The sequence below is a fragment of the Staurois parvus genome, unplaced genomic scaffold, assembly GCF_062004578.1.
Source record: "Staurois parvus isolate SC_StPar_1 unplaced genomic scaffold, SC_StPar_1.0 ptg000198l, whole genome shotgun sequence".
In the NCBI taxonomy this organism is placed as follows: domain Eukaryota; kingdom Metazoa; phylum Chordata; class Amphibia; order Anura; family Ranidae; genus Staurois; species Staurois parvus.
Genome location: NW_028317994.1, coordinates 6,590,036 through 6,611,026, shown reverse-complemented (window position 1 = coordinate 6,611,026; position 20,991 = coordinate 6,590,036). Strand labels below are relative to the sequence as shown.

The following is a 20,991-nucleotide window of genomic DNA, read 5'->3' as shown; positions in this document are numbered from 1 at the left end:
GTATGGATCTAATTGATTTTTCAATGGAGGATGTTGGGGGTGATGAGTCACCTGCCAAAGTGCTGGCACTGGACCCAAGGGCCACCAGCCCGTGCCCTGGACATTTAGCCATTCCAGAGACTGGGGATTGTACTGACTTTTTTTTACTGAGGAGGAACCAGCCGGGGAGCCGCCAGCTGAAGTGCTGACAACCGGACAGAGGATCCAGGACCTCACACCTGTAGTAGTTTCAGAGGCCCAGGGTGAGAAGGGAGAGGAGGTTGTTGTCCTCCCTCCCCCACAGTCAGCCAGAGTGGAGTAAACTGTTTTCGCTCCCAAGCCAGGATTTGTGCACCAGGGGGACAGTGATGGAGGAATGCCATCCCAGCAGCAGATCCGCACTCTGGGAGTGGAGGAAGCCGGCTTCCCTCCCCTACGGTTAGCCGGAGCAGATGTGGGGTCCCCAGCAGAAGTGCTAGCAACAGGACAGAGCGCCGCTGGCCTCTGCCTAGCAACTACAGCCCCCACCTGGATACCCCAGGGATACAGGGCAGTCTGCTCAGATCCCCCACAGAATGATGGAGTCGGCCCAGCCACCCTGTCTTCTCCCCAGCAGCAGGTATGTTCTACGGGAGAGGCAGAGGTTGGCTGGGTGAGTAACGCTTGGTGTGGGACAATTTGTTTGGGGTACTGTGTGGGTGCTGGCATTGAGGGACTGGAGGTGCAGACTAACTTCAGAGTACATCCGTCTGGGATCTACTCCTGTGTTAGTGTCCTGCCGCAAGGGGAGATATGTGATGGGAGTGACTTTTGGGGATGGGGGGACCTCTGTATCATCTTCCCAAATTCTTATGTTTAAGTGACCCTGTGCCTGTTAGGGTACAGGGTGTGTATGTGAATGTCTATTGTGTATTGGTGTGTCGTCCTTTGTTCTCAACCACATGGCTGTCTATTGTCCTTTTGCCATGTGCTGCCCCATTGTTCTGTGTCTTGGTTGGATGGGGAGGGGTGATGTGTTTCCTGTAGCCCTCCCCAATGATGGGGCGGGCTGATGATGTGTTTCCTGTTTCTGGTTGTGTTTCCCCGCCCTGTGTATATAACTTGTTGTGTGTGTAAATTAAAGTAGTTGACTTCCTGTTTTAAGAAGAGTTGGGTGCGGTCTATTTCCCAAGGGATTTCAAGGGTGTGGTGCGTGGATGGTGTTCGGACAGGGAAGCTGCGGTATAACGAAATATACCCAAGTGCAGTCTGGGGACCGGTTCCATTACAGGTTTCATCCAACAACTTTCTAATCCAGGCATCTTGTCAGTGCAAATATGCAGGCTCTTATGGCTGAAGTGTTTGTCAGCAGAGTTGCTTTGCAAGAAGCAGATTGAATGCTTACCTTTTCAAGAAGATTGTTCATTCCTCCCCTGGATGATTACATCCAAAACTGTGGGCAAGAATGCCCTGTCAAAGCCTTTGGTAAAAAAATCCTGCTACTCCTATTTCCAAAAAGCATTCCTTTCACCAACCACAAGCTTCAAGCTCTAAGCCCAAGCCTACTTCCAGTTCTGCAAGACCAGTTCAAATTTCAAAGACCTCTAGGCTGAGACAAGTCTTACTAGCAATGAAAATGTGCCCCTGCTAAGATGGGGGGGGCGTTTGCAATCCTTTGTGAACATTTGGCAGAGGGACATTATAGTTGCTTAGGGTCACAGGCTTGAATTTCAGAGCCTTCCCTCTCTGTGCTTTTTGCTTTTAAATGTTTCTTTGGGTCTGCAAAAAATTGCTTCGGTTCCAGAGAGAAAAAGGTATCACTGTTTCTGCGTGCACCTCTTCATGGTTCTGAAACAGAGCGGCAACTTTCACCCCAATCTGGATCTTGAGAGACTCAAAAAGAGCGCAAAAGTTACAGATGGAATCAGTGCAGTCATTGGTTGCCTTCCTCCAGCAACTAGATATTCTTGCATCAGTGGATATTTTAGGATGCTTATCTGCATATCTCTATCTTCCAACCTCCTTAATGGTTCCTGCATTTTGTGGTGGAAGACCGCCATTTTCCAGTTTGTGGCTCTGCCGTGCAGCCTGTCCACTGTTCCCAGAATATTCACAAAAGTGTTGGCCCCAGTTTTGGGGCTTTTATGTGCTCAAGGTATTCTTATCATTGGTTATCTTGATGACATACTTCTGAGGAAGCAGTACATTTCTGGAGTTCAATGTGAATTGGGTGGTGCAGAGTCTGGAGAGGATTAGATGGGTCCTAAAATTTTGACAGTCAGAATTAGTCACAAGCTAGAGTTTGGAATATATGGGTCTGATTTTGGACGAGGTCCAGTTGAGAGTGATCCTACACCAGGACAATACCTTGCTCTACGAACTCAGGTTGGGTTGTTTTGGACTCTGACAAACCCCTTGATCCATCTTTGCATGAGAGATCTGGGAAAGATAGTGGCCTCTTTCAAGGTGGTTCCTTTTTCCCAGATTAATTCCCAGCCCCTCCAACTGAATGTCCTGTTGACATGGTACAAGAGGATGCAGTTGATGAACTCTTGATACATTTACACCACAGGATGAGGCTATCTCAGGACTTGTGGATTTCTTCGAACTTGCTGGAAATGGGAAAATCATTCCTCTCCCTGTCCTGAAGGGTTCTGACTGTGTGAGCTCTATGGAATGTTTTACTTTTCAATATTGTGGAGCTCTTAAGCGAGGTTACCCCCTGCGAGTTGGGGTTATCAACAGGAGACGTGTATGATTATCTCCTGCATTCAGCTTTGCTCTCTAGGGCACTGTAGTGCTGTTTTGTTTGTATATTCTTACTCGTAATCATTATTTGTTATGTTTTTGTACAGCACTACCACTTAAATGGCAAACTGTACTGTTCTCCAGTTTTTTTTTGTTTTTTTTTATATTCAATAAAAATATTGAACAAGAAGGGTCCTGACAATGGATGTCAGCCTGGTGAGCTGGGGTTGAGTTCTGGACAATCTCTCGGTTCAGGAGAGGCTATTGTTCATCAACATATCGGAATTGAGGGTGATTCTTCTTGCCCTGCTACATTGGTTTTGCAGCTGAAGGGCCTCCCTGTATGGGTTCAGCCAGACAATGCCATGGCGGTGGCATGCATAAATCATCAGGGAGGCACCAGACATCAAGCCTCTTAAAAGGAAGCTAATCTTATTCTGTCTTTGGTGGAACTTCATGTTCCCATCCTATCCAACATCCAGTGACAGGCAGATTTTTTTCAGTCATCAGTGTCAGACAATGGGTTAGTGTGGACTTTTCACCCAGAGATGTTTGAAGAACTGTGGATGTGGATATTCTAGTGTCCAGGTTCATATCCAGAACCAGGGACCCCTATGAATTCATGGTGGATGCCCTTGTGACGCCACGGGATCAATTCTCCCTAATTTATGCCTTTCCAACATTACAGTTTATGCTAAGGTTTACCTAAAGTCGACAGTGGTAATTTGTCAGTCTGCTTTTCTCTTTGTGCTTTCTGAAGGTGATTGAAAGTGTCATGCAGCTTCAAATTCTACCATTTCTCATTGGATTCATCAGCTTATTTCTCAAGCAAGTTAGAGATGGCAGATTTTACCTGGAGTGTTGATGCTGCCTGGGCTATTCAACATAGGCTTCAGTAGTTCCAGTTTCTAAGGCTGATACCTGGTCTTCTGTTCATAGCTTTACAAAGTACCACCAGGTAGATGTTTGGGCTTCTGCGAATGCTTCCTTCAGGAGGAGGGTCTTGTAGGTGGTTGTGTGGGGGTTCTATTTTGTTTTTGTTTTTTTGGGGGGGGCTTGTTGCCATGTTGCCCTCCCCTCATATTCATTGCTTTGGGACATCCCTATCTAATGGAAATGATGATAGCCTATGTCCTGAGATGCATCATAAAGAGATAAATGGGATTTTTGGTTTACCTGTAAAATCCTTTTCTTAGAGTACATTGCAGGACACAGGGATTCCATCTCTCTTCCTATGTTGTTCCTGGCGTCCTACAAAACCTAGGTTATACCTAGGAGGGGATTACTGCCTTTTTTTCACTGTTTAGTCACCTGAAGGTGACAGCATATAACCCTAATGTAAGGAATATGAAGATTCTGTGTCCTGTGGTGTACTCCAAGGAAATTATTTTTATAGGTAAACCAAAAATTATTTAAATTGTCTTATTGTTGCCCAGTTATCTACAGTCTTTAGTTTCAACCTGCCACACTTGCTGAAATGGCACCCTTTACAATTTTTGCAGGTGTAATGTCTGTTTACCTTTACTTTAGCATTGTAAAAGAATAGCCTTTATTTAAAAAAAAAAAAAAAAAAAAGAAAATCCCTTTCAAATGCTGCAGGCTATTGATGCAGCTCATGCAGGTAACTTAAAGTAGAATTCTTTGCTGTGTTTATAAAAAAACACAATAACAAAAAACTTAAATGAGGTTTTTGCCACCTTTTAAGAGTATTTACAATTTTGTCCATGCTCGTTAGTATAGCTATCACTGTACTGCCTGTGCTCCAACTATGCAAGATGCAGCTCTCATACTTAGAAGCTGTACTGTCTCTTTCCACTCCCGGCCGTTCACAGCATGCCTTGTATTTTGTGAATGGTTCGCAGAACACAAGGTGTTCTGCTTTAAATATGGCTGCTCAGGAAGGGACTTGACCAGGCCTTGATATTGTATAATGGGGACAACTTATTTTGACTACTAAAATTTTGGGGAGAGGTTCAGGCAAGCAGACTTACTGCTGTAGGAAGATAGTGTGGTGACAAAGAAAATGTGCCATCCCACTTTTACAGTAGTTCAGGCAGTCCTTGAGTTACAAACATCTGACTTGCATACAACTTGCATACAACTCGTACTTACGAACTAGGCAGCATGGCGTTATGCTGATCCTGGAACCTGTGGGCAGGAAAACTGGGTAAGGCATAATCCTCTATATTTAAAATCCTCATTTCTTTACCATCCACCATCCTACAGCTATTATCAGACTCCAACATTAGCCAAAATAATTTTCACGTTCTTCCTGTTTTGCAATATCAAAACATGGCATTGTTCTCTTTGTTCTTCTTCATGAGGGTATTATTTGTAATTGTCTCGCCTTGCTATCACATTCTGCAGATTTACACAAAGTGATGGTATCACCCCCCGGCACTAATGTTCACAGCCAAATATGTAATGTCAAGCTTGGGCAGAGTGATTTCATTATAGTTTTGGCTGTGTTTGTGTGTTCAGGTGAGAACAGAATAAACCTTGCCCCTTTCCACACACATAAAAAGAAGGTAAAGCTTGTTCATGTCTATCACAAGTTTACAGTTTGCAGCCAATGAATGATTTTTCCCATAAAGAAAATGCACCTTAATTAATCTAAAATAAGATATTGATAGACTTTAAGATTTCAGTTTTGTATTAACAAAATGCTGGGTTTTTGGTTTTATAGTTTTCTTGCGGAATGCACCACAGTTGGTAATTTTGTAAAGTTATTGATAGCTTGTCTAGATAGTTGCTAATAGCTAGCCCAATATAGAAATAATTGCCATGGATGGCCCTGAGCTGTAAATCTCTGAAATGATAGAATATTCATAAAGGAAAGGAGCAAAAACTCATCCACATGTTTTCACTTTACCCAGTGTCACAAGGAATGGGGTACTACATGACCACAAAAACAAAAATGCAATAAAACAGGTCTGGTAGGTTTGGAAATTTTTCCTAATGATAGATTGCAGAGAAATACATGATCATGTTTCTTCCTTTTGAAAAATAAAAAGCTATATTCAGTTGAAAATCTGCATTGAGAATATCTACGTACCTGTGTTTGAATGTTCCTTTGGACACAACAGAAATAGAAACCTGCTTTTACAGTATAATGCTAATGTATGGCTTGTATGTTGTAAATGCTAATTGGGGATTGCAAACAATCTGTCTTAAACCCACTGGGAGCCTTTTCAGTCCTAATCAATATTTTGACTGCGGTACGTACCGAGCATTTTCAGCATTTTGCAGTAAATACCGCAAAATGGCATATTGAATTGACAATTTCAGGATCGCATGCACTATTTAGGGAATATGTGCCTCGACACCTAAATACCTAATGTGATCTGCTTTAGTGAATGAAGCCCAGTGACTCATATTATATTTGTTTACAGGAAGTTTATACACTGAGAGTAGTTCTTGTTTAAATATGCACCTGCCCATTAGGAAATAGTGGTTGACCACAATATGAAATCACTACAGCTAGCTTATACTCATTAGATTGTAAGACTTTTTTCTTTGTTTTGAGATAGATTTTCAGAACTGCTATTGGGAATACATCCCCAATATACACTGCTCAAAAAAATTAAAGAGACACTTTTTAGTCAGAGTATAGCATCAAGTCAATTTGGTGTTAATAAAATTAACAGGTGCACTAAATGGGCAACAATGAGAACTCCCAAAACAGGAATGGTTTTACAGGTGTAGGCCCCTGACATTTCTTTCTCTACTCATCTTTTCTGACTGTTTTTCACTAGTTTTGCATTTGGCTAGGGTCAGTGTCACTACTGGAGGCGATACCTGGACCATACAGAGGTTGCACAGGCAGTCCAACTCCTCTAGGCTGGTACATCAATACATGCCATTGCCAGAAGGTTTGCTGCATCTCCCAGCACAGTCTACAGAGCATGGAGGAGATTCCAGGAGACAGGCAATTACTATAGGAGAGCTGGACAGGGTCGTAGAAGGTCCTTAACCCATCAGCAGGACCGGTTGTGCAAGGAGGAACAGGATGAGCACTACCAGAGCCCTACAAAATGACCTCCAGCAAGCCACTGGTGTGAATGTCTCTGACCAAACAATCAGAAACCGTCTTCATGAGGGTGGCCTGAGGGCCCGACAAGGCATTTGCCATTGAACACCAGATTTGGCAGGTCTGCCACTGGCGCCCTGTGTTTTTCACATATGAAATCAGGTTCCCCCTGAGCACATATGACAGATGTGAAATGGTATGGAGAAGCCTTGGAGAACATTATGTAGCGTGGAACATCGTTCAGCATGACCGTTTTGGCAGTGGGTCAGTGATGGTCTGGGGAGGCATATCCATGGAGGGATGCACAGACCTCTACAGGCTAGACAAGGGGTCTCCAAACTTTCTAAAGAAAGGGACCATTTATTGTCCTTCGGACTTTAGGGGGGCCGACTTTGGCTTTTGGGAATAGAAAAGGTCCTGATGTCAGTTGGAATAGGCAATGCCCAATCTTTGGTGTCAGAGGAAGGAATTTGGACTCATCATTGGTGTCATTGGGCCCCATTATTGGTGTCACTGAGAGGAATATTGCCCCATCATTGGTTGCATTGGGAGGAAGTGTACGCCTTCATTGGTGTCAGTGGGAAGAATTTTGTTCCATTGTTGCTATCAGTGGATGAAATAGTACCCCAAAGGCTGGATAAAAATAGGCAAAAGGCCACGTCTGGCCCCACAGGCCACTGTTTGGAGACCACTGGGCTAGACAATGGCACCCTGACTGCCATTATGTATCAGGATAAAATCTTTGGACCCATTGTCAGACCCTACGATTGTGCAGTGGGTCCTGGGTTCCTCCCAGTGCATGACAATGCCCAGCCTCATGTAGCGAGAGTATGCAGGCAGTTCCTGGAGGGTGAAGGAATTTATACCATTAAATGGCCCTCACACTCACCTGACCTAAAATCAATAGAAAACCTCTGGGATATCATGTTTCGGTCCATCTGACACCACCAGGTTGAACCTCAGACTGTCCAGGAGCTCAGTGATGCCCTGGTCCAGATCTGGGAGGAAATACCCCAGGACACCATCCGTTGTATCATTATGAGCATGCATGCATACAAGCATGTGTGGGGGCCATACAAACTGAGTACTATTTTGCTGCACTGAAATTTCAGCAAAATGGACTAGCCTGCTGCAACATTTTTTCACTCTGATTATCGGGTGTCTTTGAATTCAGTCCTCTGTAGGTTGATAATTTTAATTTCTGTCAAATGATGGGGCATCCTTGCGTTCCTAACACATTACCCAGTCCATATCAGTATAGCTATCCAGCATGATATTTTTCCCCATTGAGATCTGATGTGTTTTCAAAGTGTTCCTTTATTTTTTTTGAGCAGTGTATAAAAAAATAGAATTTGTTAACAAATTACATGTATTGTAATCATTTTTCTCTCTCTAGGAATCTCGTGGTTTAGGAAGGAGGCCAGAGGATCCTTCAGACATGGTTGATGAGGGTGAACTGGTTTTAACATTGAATTTGGTATATCCGATGATTTTCCATAAGGTTTGTTATTATAATATTTAATTATATTCACTGAAGTTTATTCAACTCTGTGTTTATGCATTTTTGTTACATGACACAGTAATGGACAGTTTATAATCCTACATTCCCATATATTGATATTGAGTAGAAAAAAACTTCAAGAAAATAAAGCCTTTGCTTGTATGAAGAATTGTTTGAATTTAAGTTTGAAAACAATCTCTGAATTTATAGAGAGTAAATGCCAAATTGCATATATCACTCTCAGACATAAAAATCTGTTAACAGGCAAAGTGACGTACCCGCACGACGCTCTGGCTGTAGTAACACAGGGTGTCTGCACACCCCCACGGCCACCCAGCACGCTCCCCCGCATCTGCTGTGTGTGGAAAGGCAAATCCCGGTCAACGGGACCTGGTGGTCATGTGATTGCATAGCAATGTTAGCAAAGCTGTTATGCATCAATCTGATTCATAATCGCTCTGCTTCTCTTCCTGGTGAGCTGTGATTGGCTCACAGCTCTCACATGGTACATGGGGCCAATCACAGCACCCTGTACCATGTGACCAGCTGGAGCCAACAGCAGAGCACTGTATTTTGAACTGTCATGAACTTAACCCATTCGTGACAATTCAAAGCAAGCATTGCATTGCAGAGCAGTAATCGTTATTGCTCCTGCAATGCAAAGTGTAAAAAAAAAAAAGAAAAATCCCTGATCCCTCAGAGTAGTACAATGTACTACTCTGAGTAGTACAATGTTGCTATGGTAACATTGCACTACTCTGATGAAAAAAATACTGTACACCACTTTCCATTTATGGGTGTGAGCGTGCATGCGCCCCTGTTGCCCCCCCCCCCCCCCGGTCAGTCCAGGAAGAGACTAGAGAACACCACACTGAGTAAAAGCACTACATTTTATACACACACAGTAGATTAGCACATTTAAGCATTTGACCACCCCTATTAACCCTTTGATCAAACAGTCACCCAGCCAGTGCCATTAGCACTGTGTTAGTATATGGAAATTTTCATTGATCACTGTATTACTGCCATTAGCAACATCAGATAGCGTCAGGGTCAGTTAGAGCCATTCCCAGCCAGGGTCAGCTAGCATTAGATTTCCCACACACCATCACACTCATGCTGTAAGTCACTGATCACAACCATTACTAGTAAAGTGTTCGTACGGATCAATATATTGATCACGAACAGAACTATACTAGTGCCTCCTTAATATAGTGTCCCCAAAAACGCAGTGTTAACAGGATCAGCCCCGTTTGCTGCCAGCTAGTGCAAGGATTAAACCTATGTCTGTAGCCCTTGTCCTCGTTATTTCCACCCTCAGGCCTGGGAGAAATAAAGCTCCAGACACCGAAGTGTGCAAGCTAAATCTCTGAAAGTTTAATGCATGACAAGAACGGTTATACAGAACTCAGTAGGCGTTGCTTAATCTCAGGATGACCAATGAAACATTCCATTCTTATCAATATAGTTACGTGAAGAACAGAAACTGCAAATAGTTGAGGGATACCATATAAGGTAGTTCTGTTTACAGAAATGCAACTAGTCTAAGAAAACGAGAGAACTAAGAAAACTAACTGTTCACACATCTAGAAATGGAGGCATTATACAAAATGGATGCCAGTAAATAAGACATATTTCCTTACAGCTAGTTCTAGTGCATTTAGCCCCTCCGCTGTTTTTGACGGAAGATTTGTATCAATTGATTGTGGGCCAAAGCAATTTATACACACAACAATACATCGCTGCCCACCCAAATTCAGCTATTGCTATACAATTCTCATGGAAAACTATAACAGTTTCTGAATGTAAAATTTTTTTTTAAACTTAGCCCTCAACATGGGCATTACTAAAAATAATAAATTGCGGTCATAGTGGTCTCACAGGTCTGATTCATCATATGCCCATGTTCTCTGCTGTTGCATATATGCCCAACATGGACCACCAACGTACTGGACTGTGAGTAGTTATACTGGGATGATGCCTGATGATTGTTTTTTTTCAACTGGCAGTCAAATTTCATGTAAAAACAATCCTAGTGGCTAATTAGCTACTGGATCTTTTTTACAAGCAGCAGGAAGGGACATACACTCCCCCTCCCCAGCGGCTTACCACAGCTTTCTTGGGGTCTCCTGTCCCACAGGGAATCTGAGAATGCAGCGGGAAGTTCCACCAGCTGACCGTAGAGCTGATCGGAGACCAGAATGGCTCCAATAATCTCTATAGTCTAAGAAACCAGAAGCTACAAGCATTTCATAATTCCTGTTTCGCCAGATATACACAGTGCCCGCCAGATCAAGGGCAGTAATTCTAGCACTAGACCTCCTTTGTAAATATATATAGTAATGACCTGCAAAAGGCTTTTAAAGCCTCGTCTATCGATATTAAAAATGTACGTAGTTTGAAGCCGTTGCACAGGCGTGCGCAGCTTTGAAGCATGTCATGTTTGGTATCTATTTACTTGACACAACATCATCTTTTATATTTTGTCAAACAATTTGGCAATATATTGTGTTTTTGTGCATGAAATTTCCAAAAACTGTATTTTTTTTTAGGGCCTCTGCTTTAAAAAAAATATATAATGTTTGGGGGTTCAAAGTAATTTTCTATCAAAAAAATGTTTTTTCATGTAACGAAAAGTGTCAGAAAAGGCTTTGTCTTCAAGTGGTTAAAAGGTATTTGCTAAGAGGCATGGCGAGTATTTTGCAGATCTCTTTTGTTGCCACGTTTTTGAAAAATGAAGAAAGAAAACGAAAATGTATATTTTCATCTCTTTTGTTTCTTTCTCAAAACCCTTTGACGAAAATGATATCTACAAAATACTCAAAATGCCTCTTGTCAAATTCCTTGGGGTGTCTACTTTCCAAAAAGAGTTTTTTTTGGGTGGGCGTTTGTACTATTCTAGTATTTAGGGAGGAAGTGACATGAGGAAATTGGGGTCATGTATTTGGTTAGGCCACCGAAAAGTCTCTCACTAGTGGCATCCCCATACTTGGGAGAATTAGCGGAATGTGTTATTTCACATATAGCATTCATTGGCCATATATAATTTAAGGGACAACTTTTTGTGTAAAAAAAAAAAAATTGTCATTTTCTAAAAATTTGTGGAAAAAAATTAAATCTTCCATGGACTCAACCTGCCTCTCAGCAAATTCCTTGGGGTGTCTGCTTTCCAAAAAGGTGTCATGGGGGGTTTTTGTACTGCCCTGGAATTTTAGCACCTCAAGAAATGATAGGCAGTTAGGAAAAGCTGGGTAAATTCCAATATACAGCAGGTAAAATAAGTACTGAGCACGTCACCATTTGTCTTGGTAAATATATTTCTAATGGTGCTATTCACATGAAATTTTTACCACACTTCGGGAACAACCCATGCAATCCATACATATAAAGAAACAAAACAAGTTCAGAAATTAAGTTATGTCTAATAAAATGAAATCACACAGAAAAAAAGTATTGAACACATGAAGAAAGGGAGGTGCAAAAAAGGCATGAAAAGTCAAGACAGCAGCTGAAATCAGTAATTAGAAAGCAATCTTGTCCCTTGTCAGTGCAAGTCAATAGCAGCTGGTTCAGTCTCAACTGATGGCCTATAAAAAGGTGTCTCATCACACAAGAAACATTTCATGATGGATAAAAGCAATTAGCTTTCTCAAGACCTTTGCAACCTTATTGTTGAAAAACATACTGATGGCATTGGTTACATTAGGCTTTCTAAACTTCTGAATGCTCCAGTGAGCACTGTTGGGGCCATAATCCGGAAGTGGAAAGAACATCATTTCACCTTAATCCGGTCACATCCAGATGCTCCTTGCAATATTTCGGACAGAGGGAGTGAGAAGAATTATCACAAGGGTTGTCCAAGAGCCAAGGACTTAGCAGGTACAATTGTTTCAAAGAAAACAATAAGTAATGCACTCCACCACCATGGCCTGTATGCACGCTCGGCACGCAAGACTCCATTGCTGAAGAAAAAGCATGTTGAAGCACGTTTAAAGTTTGCTGCATAACATTTAGACAAGCCTATGAAATACTGGGAGAATATAGTTTGGTCAGATGAGACCAAAATTGAACTGTTTGGATGCCATAATACATCTGCTGCCATCTACCAGGATGATGAAGATGAAATGAGGGTGGACATTTCAGAACGACAATGATCCCAAACACAAGGATCAAGGAAACTTTCAATTGGTTTTCAAAGAAAGAAAATAAAACTTCTAGAATGGCCCAGCCAATCACCTGACTTGAATGCAATAGAAAAGCTATGGAACGAACTAAAGGTCAGAGTTCATAGAAAAGGCCCACGAAACCTTCAAAATTTGAAGACTGTGTGGAAGAATTGTCCAAAATCACACCTGAGCAATGCGTACGACTAGTTTCTCCATACATGAGGTATCTTGAAGCTGTTATTACTAACAAAGGATTTTGTATCAGGTATTGGAATAAATTTCAGTTAGCGTCTTCAATACTTTTTCCCAGTGTCATTCCATTTTATTGCACATAACTTAATTTCTGAACCTATTTGTTTTGGTTTCTTTGTATCTTTCTTTGACATGTAGTGAACATTTCATGTAAATAGCACCTTTAGAAATATATTTACTGAGAAAATTGGTGATGTGTTCAATACTTATTTTACCCGCTGTATATAGCATAGTTTGTAGACGCTACCACTTTCACACAAACAATATACACGTATTGGGATTATTTTTACTAAAGACGTAGCAGAATACATTTTGGCCTAAATTTATGACTAACTTTGAGTTCATTGTATATTTTGTTTATAACTGAAAGTAGAAAATATATTTTTTTCATATATATCAAAAAATAAAAAACCCAGTGGTGATAAAATATCACCAAAAGACAGCTCTTTGTGTGAAAAAAGAACATAAATTTAATTTGGGTACAGCGTTGTATGACTGCAATTACCAGTTGAAATAGCGCAGCGCCGAATAGCAAAAAATGGCCTGGTTATGAAGGGGGGGTCAGTCTTCCGGAGGGCAAGTGGTTAATGTGGAATTATATCCATGCTAAAATCAAATACCTAGGTAGCTATTACTACTAGGACTTTAAGAACCTGTCACTGTTAGCAACAATTCCTAAAGAATTACCACCAGTTTTCATATTAGGAAACTGGTGGTAATTAAGGCTAACTCTGAGAGGATGGTGTCCAGAGGGAGTCTATGCACAGTAATGTAATTTCATGAAGAAGAGGCAGTGGTATGCAGTAAGAGAAAGCTCTGGAGCTATCAGTGCACTTGACTTTTAGTTGTTTAAACAGTTTATCTCTTAGTGCTGGGAAAGCACTTATGTTTTGTAAGGGCTCATTCACGTGTGCATGTAACATAGCCGATCCTCTGAAAAGCAATCTACGGTGGATTGCTTTTCAGAGGACATCTGATAGGAGGTGGAGAGATCATGTTAGCCTTCAGCCCTCATTTGGATGGGTCATGTTTATTGGTGGTACCACTGGCAAAAGCCACATGCCATTTATTTTTTTGCCTTTGTACACCCTTGAGTAGCTTCATGCCCTTAATCTGTTGAGTGATCTTGTCCTAGTAAAGCTGTGGCTCATCCACCTGATTTTACAGCCCCTGGCCGCTCATGTGAACAAACCCTTAGGCCCCATTTGTGGGTGCATCCTGGGCAAAATCACCATTAATTTTCAATGGCAATGGTTTTGCTGTTATTGTGATAATTTGTTGTCTTGTGATAAATCGCTTCAATCTCACAAACCTTGCCACCCCAAAAGAAGCTTCTGCCACTTGTTGGGCGACAAGCGCCATGTGATGGGGTGTGCCGCAAATGCAGTGCGAGTTATCGTGCGCCAAATGCAGAAGAACCACACCGCGTTTTAGATGTCACTGAAAATGAATGGCACCTGCACATGTGTTGTGCAATTTGTCATTTTAGCAGTGCGTTTTGGAATCGTGGGCAGAAATGCAGCAATTCTGCTCACAATCCAATACCCCCAGATGTGAATGGGCCATGTTCACCTTCTTATGGTTTTGTTTAATGGTTAATGAAAGATACTTTTACTATGATTATCCCCTTTCTTTGCCTCATATGTTTGAGGGTTTGAGTGTCAGAATTACAGAGTTGAGGACAGGCCGAATTATTTATATATATATATATATATATATATATATATATTTATTTTATATATATATATTTATTTTATATATATATATAAAATTGCCCCTCCAAATCATTGGATTCAGGTGTTCCAGTCACCACAGGTACAGTCAAGCACCTAGGCATCCGGACTGCTTCTACAAACATTTGTGAAAGAATGGGTCGCTCTCAGGTGCTAAGTGCATTCAAGCATGGTACCGTGATAGGTTGCCACCTGTGCCATACAGTGGATATAAAAGGTCAGGTTTCTGTCATGTAAAAAAAAATGACAAAGATAAATCATTTCAGAACTTTTTCCACCTTTTAATGTGACCTATAAACTGTGCAACTCAATTGAAAAACAAACTGAAATCTTTTAGTGAGGGAAGTAAACGTAAACTAAAATAATGTGGTTGCATAAGTGTTCACAGCCTCTTATAACTGGGGATGTAGCTGTATTCAGAATCACATTCAAAATCATGTTAAATAGGAGTCAGTACACACCTGCCATCATTTAAAGTGCCTCTGATTAACCCCAAATAAAGTTCAGCTGTTCTAATAGGTCTTTCCTGACAATTTCTTCGCATCATACAGCAAAAGCCATGGTCCGCAGAGAGCTTCCAAAGCATCAGAGGGATCTCATTGTTAAACTGTATCAGTCAGGAGAAGGGTACAAAAGAATTTCCAAGGCAATTCCAAAAGATATGTTTCGCGCAAAAACAACACTGCACATCACCAAAAGAACACCACACCCAAAGTGCAGCATGGTGGTGCTTGGGGCTGTTTTTCTTCAGCTGGAATTGGGGTCTTATGCAGGCCATAGATGGGGAGAAAAACGGCCGATTTTTCGTCCGAAAATAAAACCGGCCGATTATCTTATCGTTGGTGGACGATTTTGTCGGCCGTTTTTCGTGTATTTTGGACTTTCAGATTATCGGTGATGTTGGAAAATTTTCGAAAAACGCCCGACTTTATCCTCATTGATGGTCAAAAACGAACGATCATTTTCCGAAAAAGGATCACAAAGGCCACAAAATGACATCATTTCCCGTTATAGGTTACTCATTAATCGGCCAATTTTCGTAATAATTTGTGGTCAGGTAAGTTTTTTAGACCGACCGATAGTTCGTTAATCGGCTGAAAATCTGCCGTTTTTCTCCCCATCTATGGCCTGCATTAGCCAAGTAGAGGGAATTATGAACAGTTCCAAATACCAGTCAATATTGCCACAAAAACTTCAGGCTTCTGCTAGAAAGCTGAACATGAAGAAGAACTTCATCTTTCAGCATGACAATGACCCAAAGCATACATTAAAATCAACAAAGGAATGGCTTCACCAGAAGAAGATGGAAGTTATGGAATGGCCCAGTTAGAGCCCAGACCTGAATCCGATCGAAAATCTGTGGGGTGATCTGAAGAGGGCTGTGCACAGGAGATGCCCTCGCAATCTGACAGATTTGGAGTGTTTTTACAAGGTAGAGTGGGCAAATATTTCCAAGTCAATATGTGCCATGCTGATAGACTCATACCCAAAAAGAGTGCTGTAATAAAATCCAAAGGTGCTTCAACAAAGTATTAGTTTAAGGGTGTGCACACTTTTGCAACCATATTATTTTAGTTTTTTATTTTTACTTCCCTCCACCTAAAAGATTTCAGTTTGTTGTTCAGCTGAGTTGTATGGTTTATAGGTTACATTAAAGATGGAAAGAGTTCTGAAATGTTTTATCTTTGTCTAATTTTTTTATATCGCAGAAACCTGACATTTTAACAGGTTTGTTTATACCCACTGTAAGTCTATCCGTGAAATGTCCTTGCTACTAAATATTCCACGCTCAACTGTCTGTGGTATTATAACAAAGTGTAAGCAACTGGGAACAACAGCAACTCAGCCATGAAGTGGTAGGCCACATAAAATGACAAAGCGGGGTCAGCGCATGCTGAAGTGCACAGGAGTCGATATCAATAAACAAAAAAAAAAAAGTGCTTATCTCCAGTAAATGTGCCCTCATAAATTCTATAAGATATGGATGAAAACAATAAAAAATAAGATTATTATATGCAGTAATCTCTAAATAATACAGAATACATGCATAAACATTGAATATATCAACTACTCATAAGTAGACTAAATAAATCAGTGTAATAAAAATAATTCATATAATTACATGAAATAAATAAGTGACGTGTCCACTGAATAGATAATCAGTGCAGTAATATACTGATAGAGAACTTATTTTCCATGTTCTCACGAAACACAAGCAATACAGGTGATTCAATAATCCTTCACCACGTGTACTGAGGTTGGCAACTTACCAGATGCCCATCACAACCAGCATGTTCAATATCCACATAAGATCATCATATTGAAGGGGAATGGAAAAAAACAGCAGACTCTTGCAATATTTTGACAGTACAGAGAGGGGTATCAACCCCATATGTGCTCAAAAAAGAAGAGAAAAGATCGTTGCCATAGTATGATATGTCTAATGGAATCAATCTAAGTATTGCACTCACATGGTATTGTGCCCCCCAGGTAACAAAATAAGACACAGATTGAATCACAGATACTGCGCCACAACATTTGCTGTATTACAGCTGGCCTGCGTTCCATGAGTCAGGAACCGATCACCAGAAGTGACGTGTAGAAGGGACCGGAAATTATGACAGCGGCCAGGCTTCAATGCATTATGTCATCAGGAAGCATAGCTGCCTCCATCTTGGAAACTCCTTTTATACCCTCTGTCACTATCGCGCGTCAGACCCCAGACCACCTCACCCAAACTCGTGACTGAAGGGCTAGACGATCTAAAACCGCGATGTGATAGGCGTAACAATGCCACACCCAGCTGCACCCTGCACAACGATTTTCCAGCTAATGGATCACAGATCCATGTACCGGCAGCCTGAGCGATTGTTACTAGGTCAGGTTAATTACGCAATTAACCCTTCACACTGCCACCACCTCCTTTTTGTACAGAGAAAGTGGAAACTCTGCATTATCAGCTATAACACTATAATGATTGAGATAATCGTCTGTATAAAATGGTCCTCAGGCCGGTTCTACAGAGGTTTAAACAACCACAGTAGCGTCTCTTTAGAGGCAGGAATTCGTGAGTTGCAATACAGAGCTATAGAAACACTTACAGAAAGAAAGATTTATTACTGAAAGGTCAAACAGGAGCAATAAAAAATATTTACAGAACAAAGATGTAACTAAGCTCTCTCTCTCTCTCTCTCTCTCTCTCTCTCTCTCTCTATATATATATATATATATATATATATATATATATATATATATATATATAAAACCAAGTTTCAGAGCAGAAGGGTGCTTTGATCTCCCTATGTTACGATGGAAAAAAATGGGAGAATTCTTCACCTTCTCTCCTCTTAGGCCTGACAGCCTGTTTTAAAGTCCCCAGCAGGGGGGTGGCTCTGCAGTCAAGGGCCAATCTCTACTTAGGGCGTGGAAATATGGGTGGATGACTCAACTAGAGCAAAAATCTCCCATAACTCATATTTGCCTATAACTTTTCATCTGCACAAGTGACAGTCCACCCGTGGGTAGAGTATTATGCAGACAAGTCTGAGGATTAATTAGATATGAATTATGACATTAAATACTGCACGGTTCACGAGATCTATGTTTCTGCTTCCCTGAGTGTCCAAGACAAGGCGATTGAGCCATCAAACTGTTCATCTGCTCATTGGCCATCTGAAGAGGTGTCCGGTTTTTATGTACGTCTCTCATATTCCAAGATATGAGACATAGGGGAAAAATGGATTTACCAGAAGTTATCTGATTCTGTCACCTACACAGAGTTAGGTTTTATGAGGTTAGAATCTCTTTCAACTCCTGAGAAACTTGCCTTATCTCTTAGGAGGTGTTACAATTGGCAGGTTCTGTGGACAGAGAGACTCCAACTCTCTTGGGGGCTTTTACAGCTCCTATGACCCTCCTGTGACATTCCTAACTCACACACATACTGGCCACATGTCGCTGGGCCTCTCAGGAAGGGAGGGCGAAGAAGAATAAAGGAGAAATGGATACTCTTAATAAAATGTAGTCTGCGTCCTTCACTGTGTGTTGCGCACGTTTGCGACACCCTCATCACAGGGATGGTAAAAAATTACCATAAAGCCTAATTAATCAAATCTGGTAAGAGGCATCATGCTTCTGAGTCCAATTGTTTGGATATGGTAAAAGGATTCATACTTCCATGTATATGATTCACCCTCATATGGTTAATATTAACAATTTAAGCCATTCTTATCAAAAAAATATATATAAAATCAGGAACATAAAATTATACAAATAAAGATATATTAAAAAAAATATTAAGCAAAAATAAAAATATTTTTGTGATAAGAATGGCTTGAATTGTTTATAACAGGTCTGTAGGTGACCTGCATAGCATCAGCGATCTACTAATCACTGGTGCAATGCTTTCCAGGCTCCCTTGGAGAAAAATAATAAATGCACTTTCTTTACCTGCAAAAAAAAGTGCATTTATTATTTTTGTCAAAAAGGTTGTATTCGTAACTATAGCATACAATTAGCTTTGAAAAAGGTGCTTGAAAATGATTTCTGAAATATTCAGTTGATAGTGTTCATGATAACAGGAAGAGAACAAATCTCCCAAGAAATAACACATCCTAAATACTATGATTTTAATGGGAATGAATGGATTAAAACTTCCTGACTTTGTGGGGATTCTAAAACTGTTTCCTTTGAGTTGTCAGTGGATAGAATAGAGCCCAGACATATTTTCCTTAGCAGTGTCCTCTAAAACCTGTGCACCTCTGTGTTCTAGTTCTTTCTCCAGTGCGTGTATCGCCTCGCCTTCTGTTTTAGCTCTTCCCACACTGTCTGCAATAGCTGACAGTATTGTGGACAGTAGTTACTCTGGCAGCTCTCCTTCCACCGCTTACAACTACATTCTCTGGCATCCTCAGTGTACACACACACTTCTTTCAGTGTCCCCTTCTAGTTCACACTGCTTTTTCTGGAATCTCTCCCTCGTCTATCTACTCTTTAATTTCAGGAAGTGCCCTGGTCTACAAATATTCAGATGCTGCGTTTATCTGTCTCTGATATTCCACATTAAGCATTATCTACAATGTTTTCCTTCCTGTTCTGAGACAAACTACCAAACAGATTTAAATGCCCCTGATATTTGATATATTCACAGGTCCTACATGTTCTGCCTGTATTTTCTCGCTAAGCCCCACCCCTTCAGCTTAGTCAAAAGTGTGTCATGCCTGGTGCAATCCACTGCTTCACATATTAAGAGAAAGGGTATATCAATTTAGTGACTAAATACGTATCCAGTAGTGCCTATGTAGTGGTAGACAAAACTATTTCAGCCTAAATTAACCAGTTAATAAACAAGAAAACATTTGTTAGTGCTGCAGGGACATTGGTGTAAAATATCCTCTTTTTGTTGCACTGTCATTGTGGAGTTTTTGTTTTGTAATTAACTCCAAATTTAAGGCATTAGAAACCATTTTTTGAGTAAGGACCTCTGGGATGGCTTTGAACCAGTCTGGTTTAATGTTACTGGTTTTTTATTCGGTACTGCTGATTTAATTTTTATACAATTTAACCATTTCAATACCGTGCAATTTTACACCTTCCTGCCCAGGACATTTTTCACGTTTCAGCGCTCTCACACTTTGAATAACAATTGCGTGGTCATACAACATTGTACCCAAACTAAAATTTTATCATTTTCTTCACACAACTAGAGCTTTCTTTTGGTGGTATTTAATCACCGCTGGGGTTTTTATTTTTTGCTAAATTAACAAAAAAAAACAAAAATTTTGAAAAAAAAACACGTTTTTCTTTGTTTCTGTTATAAAAGTTTACAAATAAATAATTGTTCTTCATAAATTTAGGCCAAGATGTATTCTGCTACATGTCTTTGGTGAAAATAACCCAAATTAGGATGTATTTTTTAGTTTGTAGGAAAGTTATAGAGTTCACAAACTATGGTATATATCTGAATATTGATCAATCCTGAAGTACTGACAGCCAATCTAATTTCTTGAGGTCCAAGAATGTCAGAATAGTACAGATATCCCCCAAATTACCCCTTTTTGCAGAGTAGACAGTCCGACGTACTTCATAAGAGGCATGGCGAGTTTTTTGAAGTTGTATTTTTTTGTCATAATTTTTCGGAAAATGAAAAAATTTAAAACATTTTCACTATTTTTTTTTTTACATACTGTCACAAGTGCAGTACAGCGTCATCATATAACTGGCATGGCGGTGAACAGGGACACTGACTGGTGACAGTATGAAAAATTATTTTTTTTATTTTAAATTTTTTTATTACTTTTTTTTTATTTTTTTTAAGATTTTTTTTCATATTTTACTATGACCAAAGTAGTACAATGTTACCATAGTAACATTGTACTACTTTGGGGAAGTGATCAGTATTTTTTTTTTTTACACAATTTGCTTATAGCAAAGAATTACTTTGCTATAAGCAAGCATTTACCTGAATGAAATCGATTCACTCTGTTTTTTTTTTTGTGCTTAGCTGTGATTTGGTCACAGCTAATCACATGACATGTGCATATGATTAGCTGTGACCATTCACAGCTAGGCACTACTATACAATGGATGGCATGAATGAAGCCA

The 20,991-nt window shown here is 40.4% G+C and overlaps 1 protein-coding gene across 1 annotated transcript in view; it reads left to right on the top strand.

The window, feature by feature from the left end:
* The window catches only part of SNAPC3 (small nuclear RNA activating complex polypeptide 3), a 106,178-nt gene that overhangs the window by 58,795 nt on the left and 26,392 nt on the right, over window positions 1-20,991 (top strand). The window contains exon 4 of the mRNA XM_089678076.1: window positions 8,133-8,237. Coding sequence (XP_089534202.1) covers window positions 8,133-8,237 — 105 coding nt within the window. The remainder of the gene's footprint in view (window positions 1-8,132; window positions 8,238-20,991) is intronic.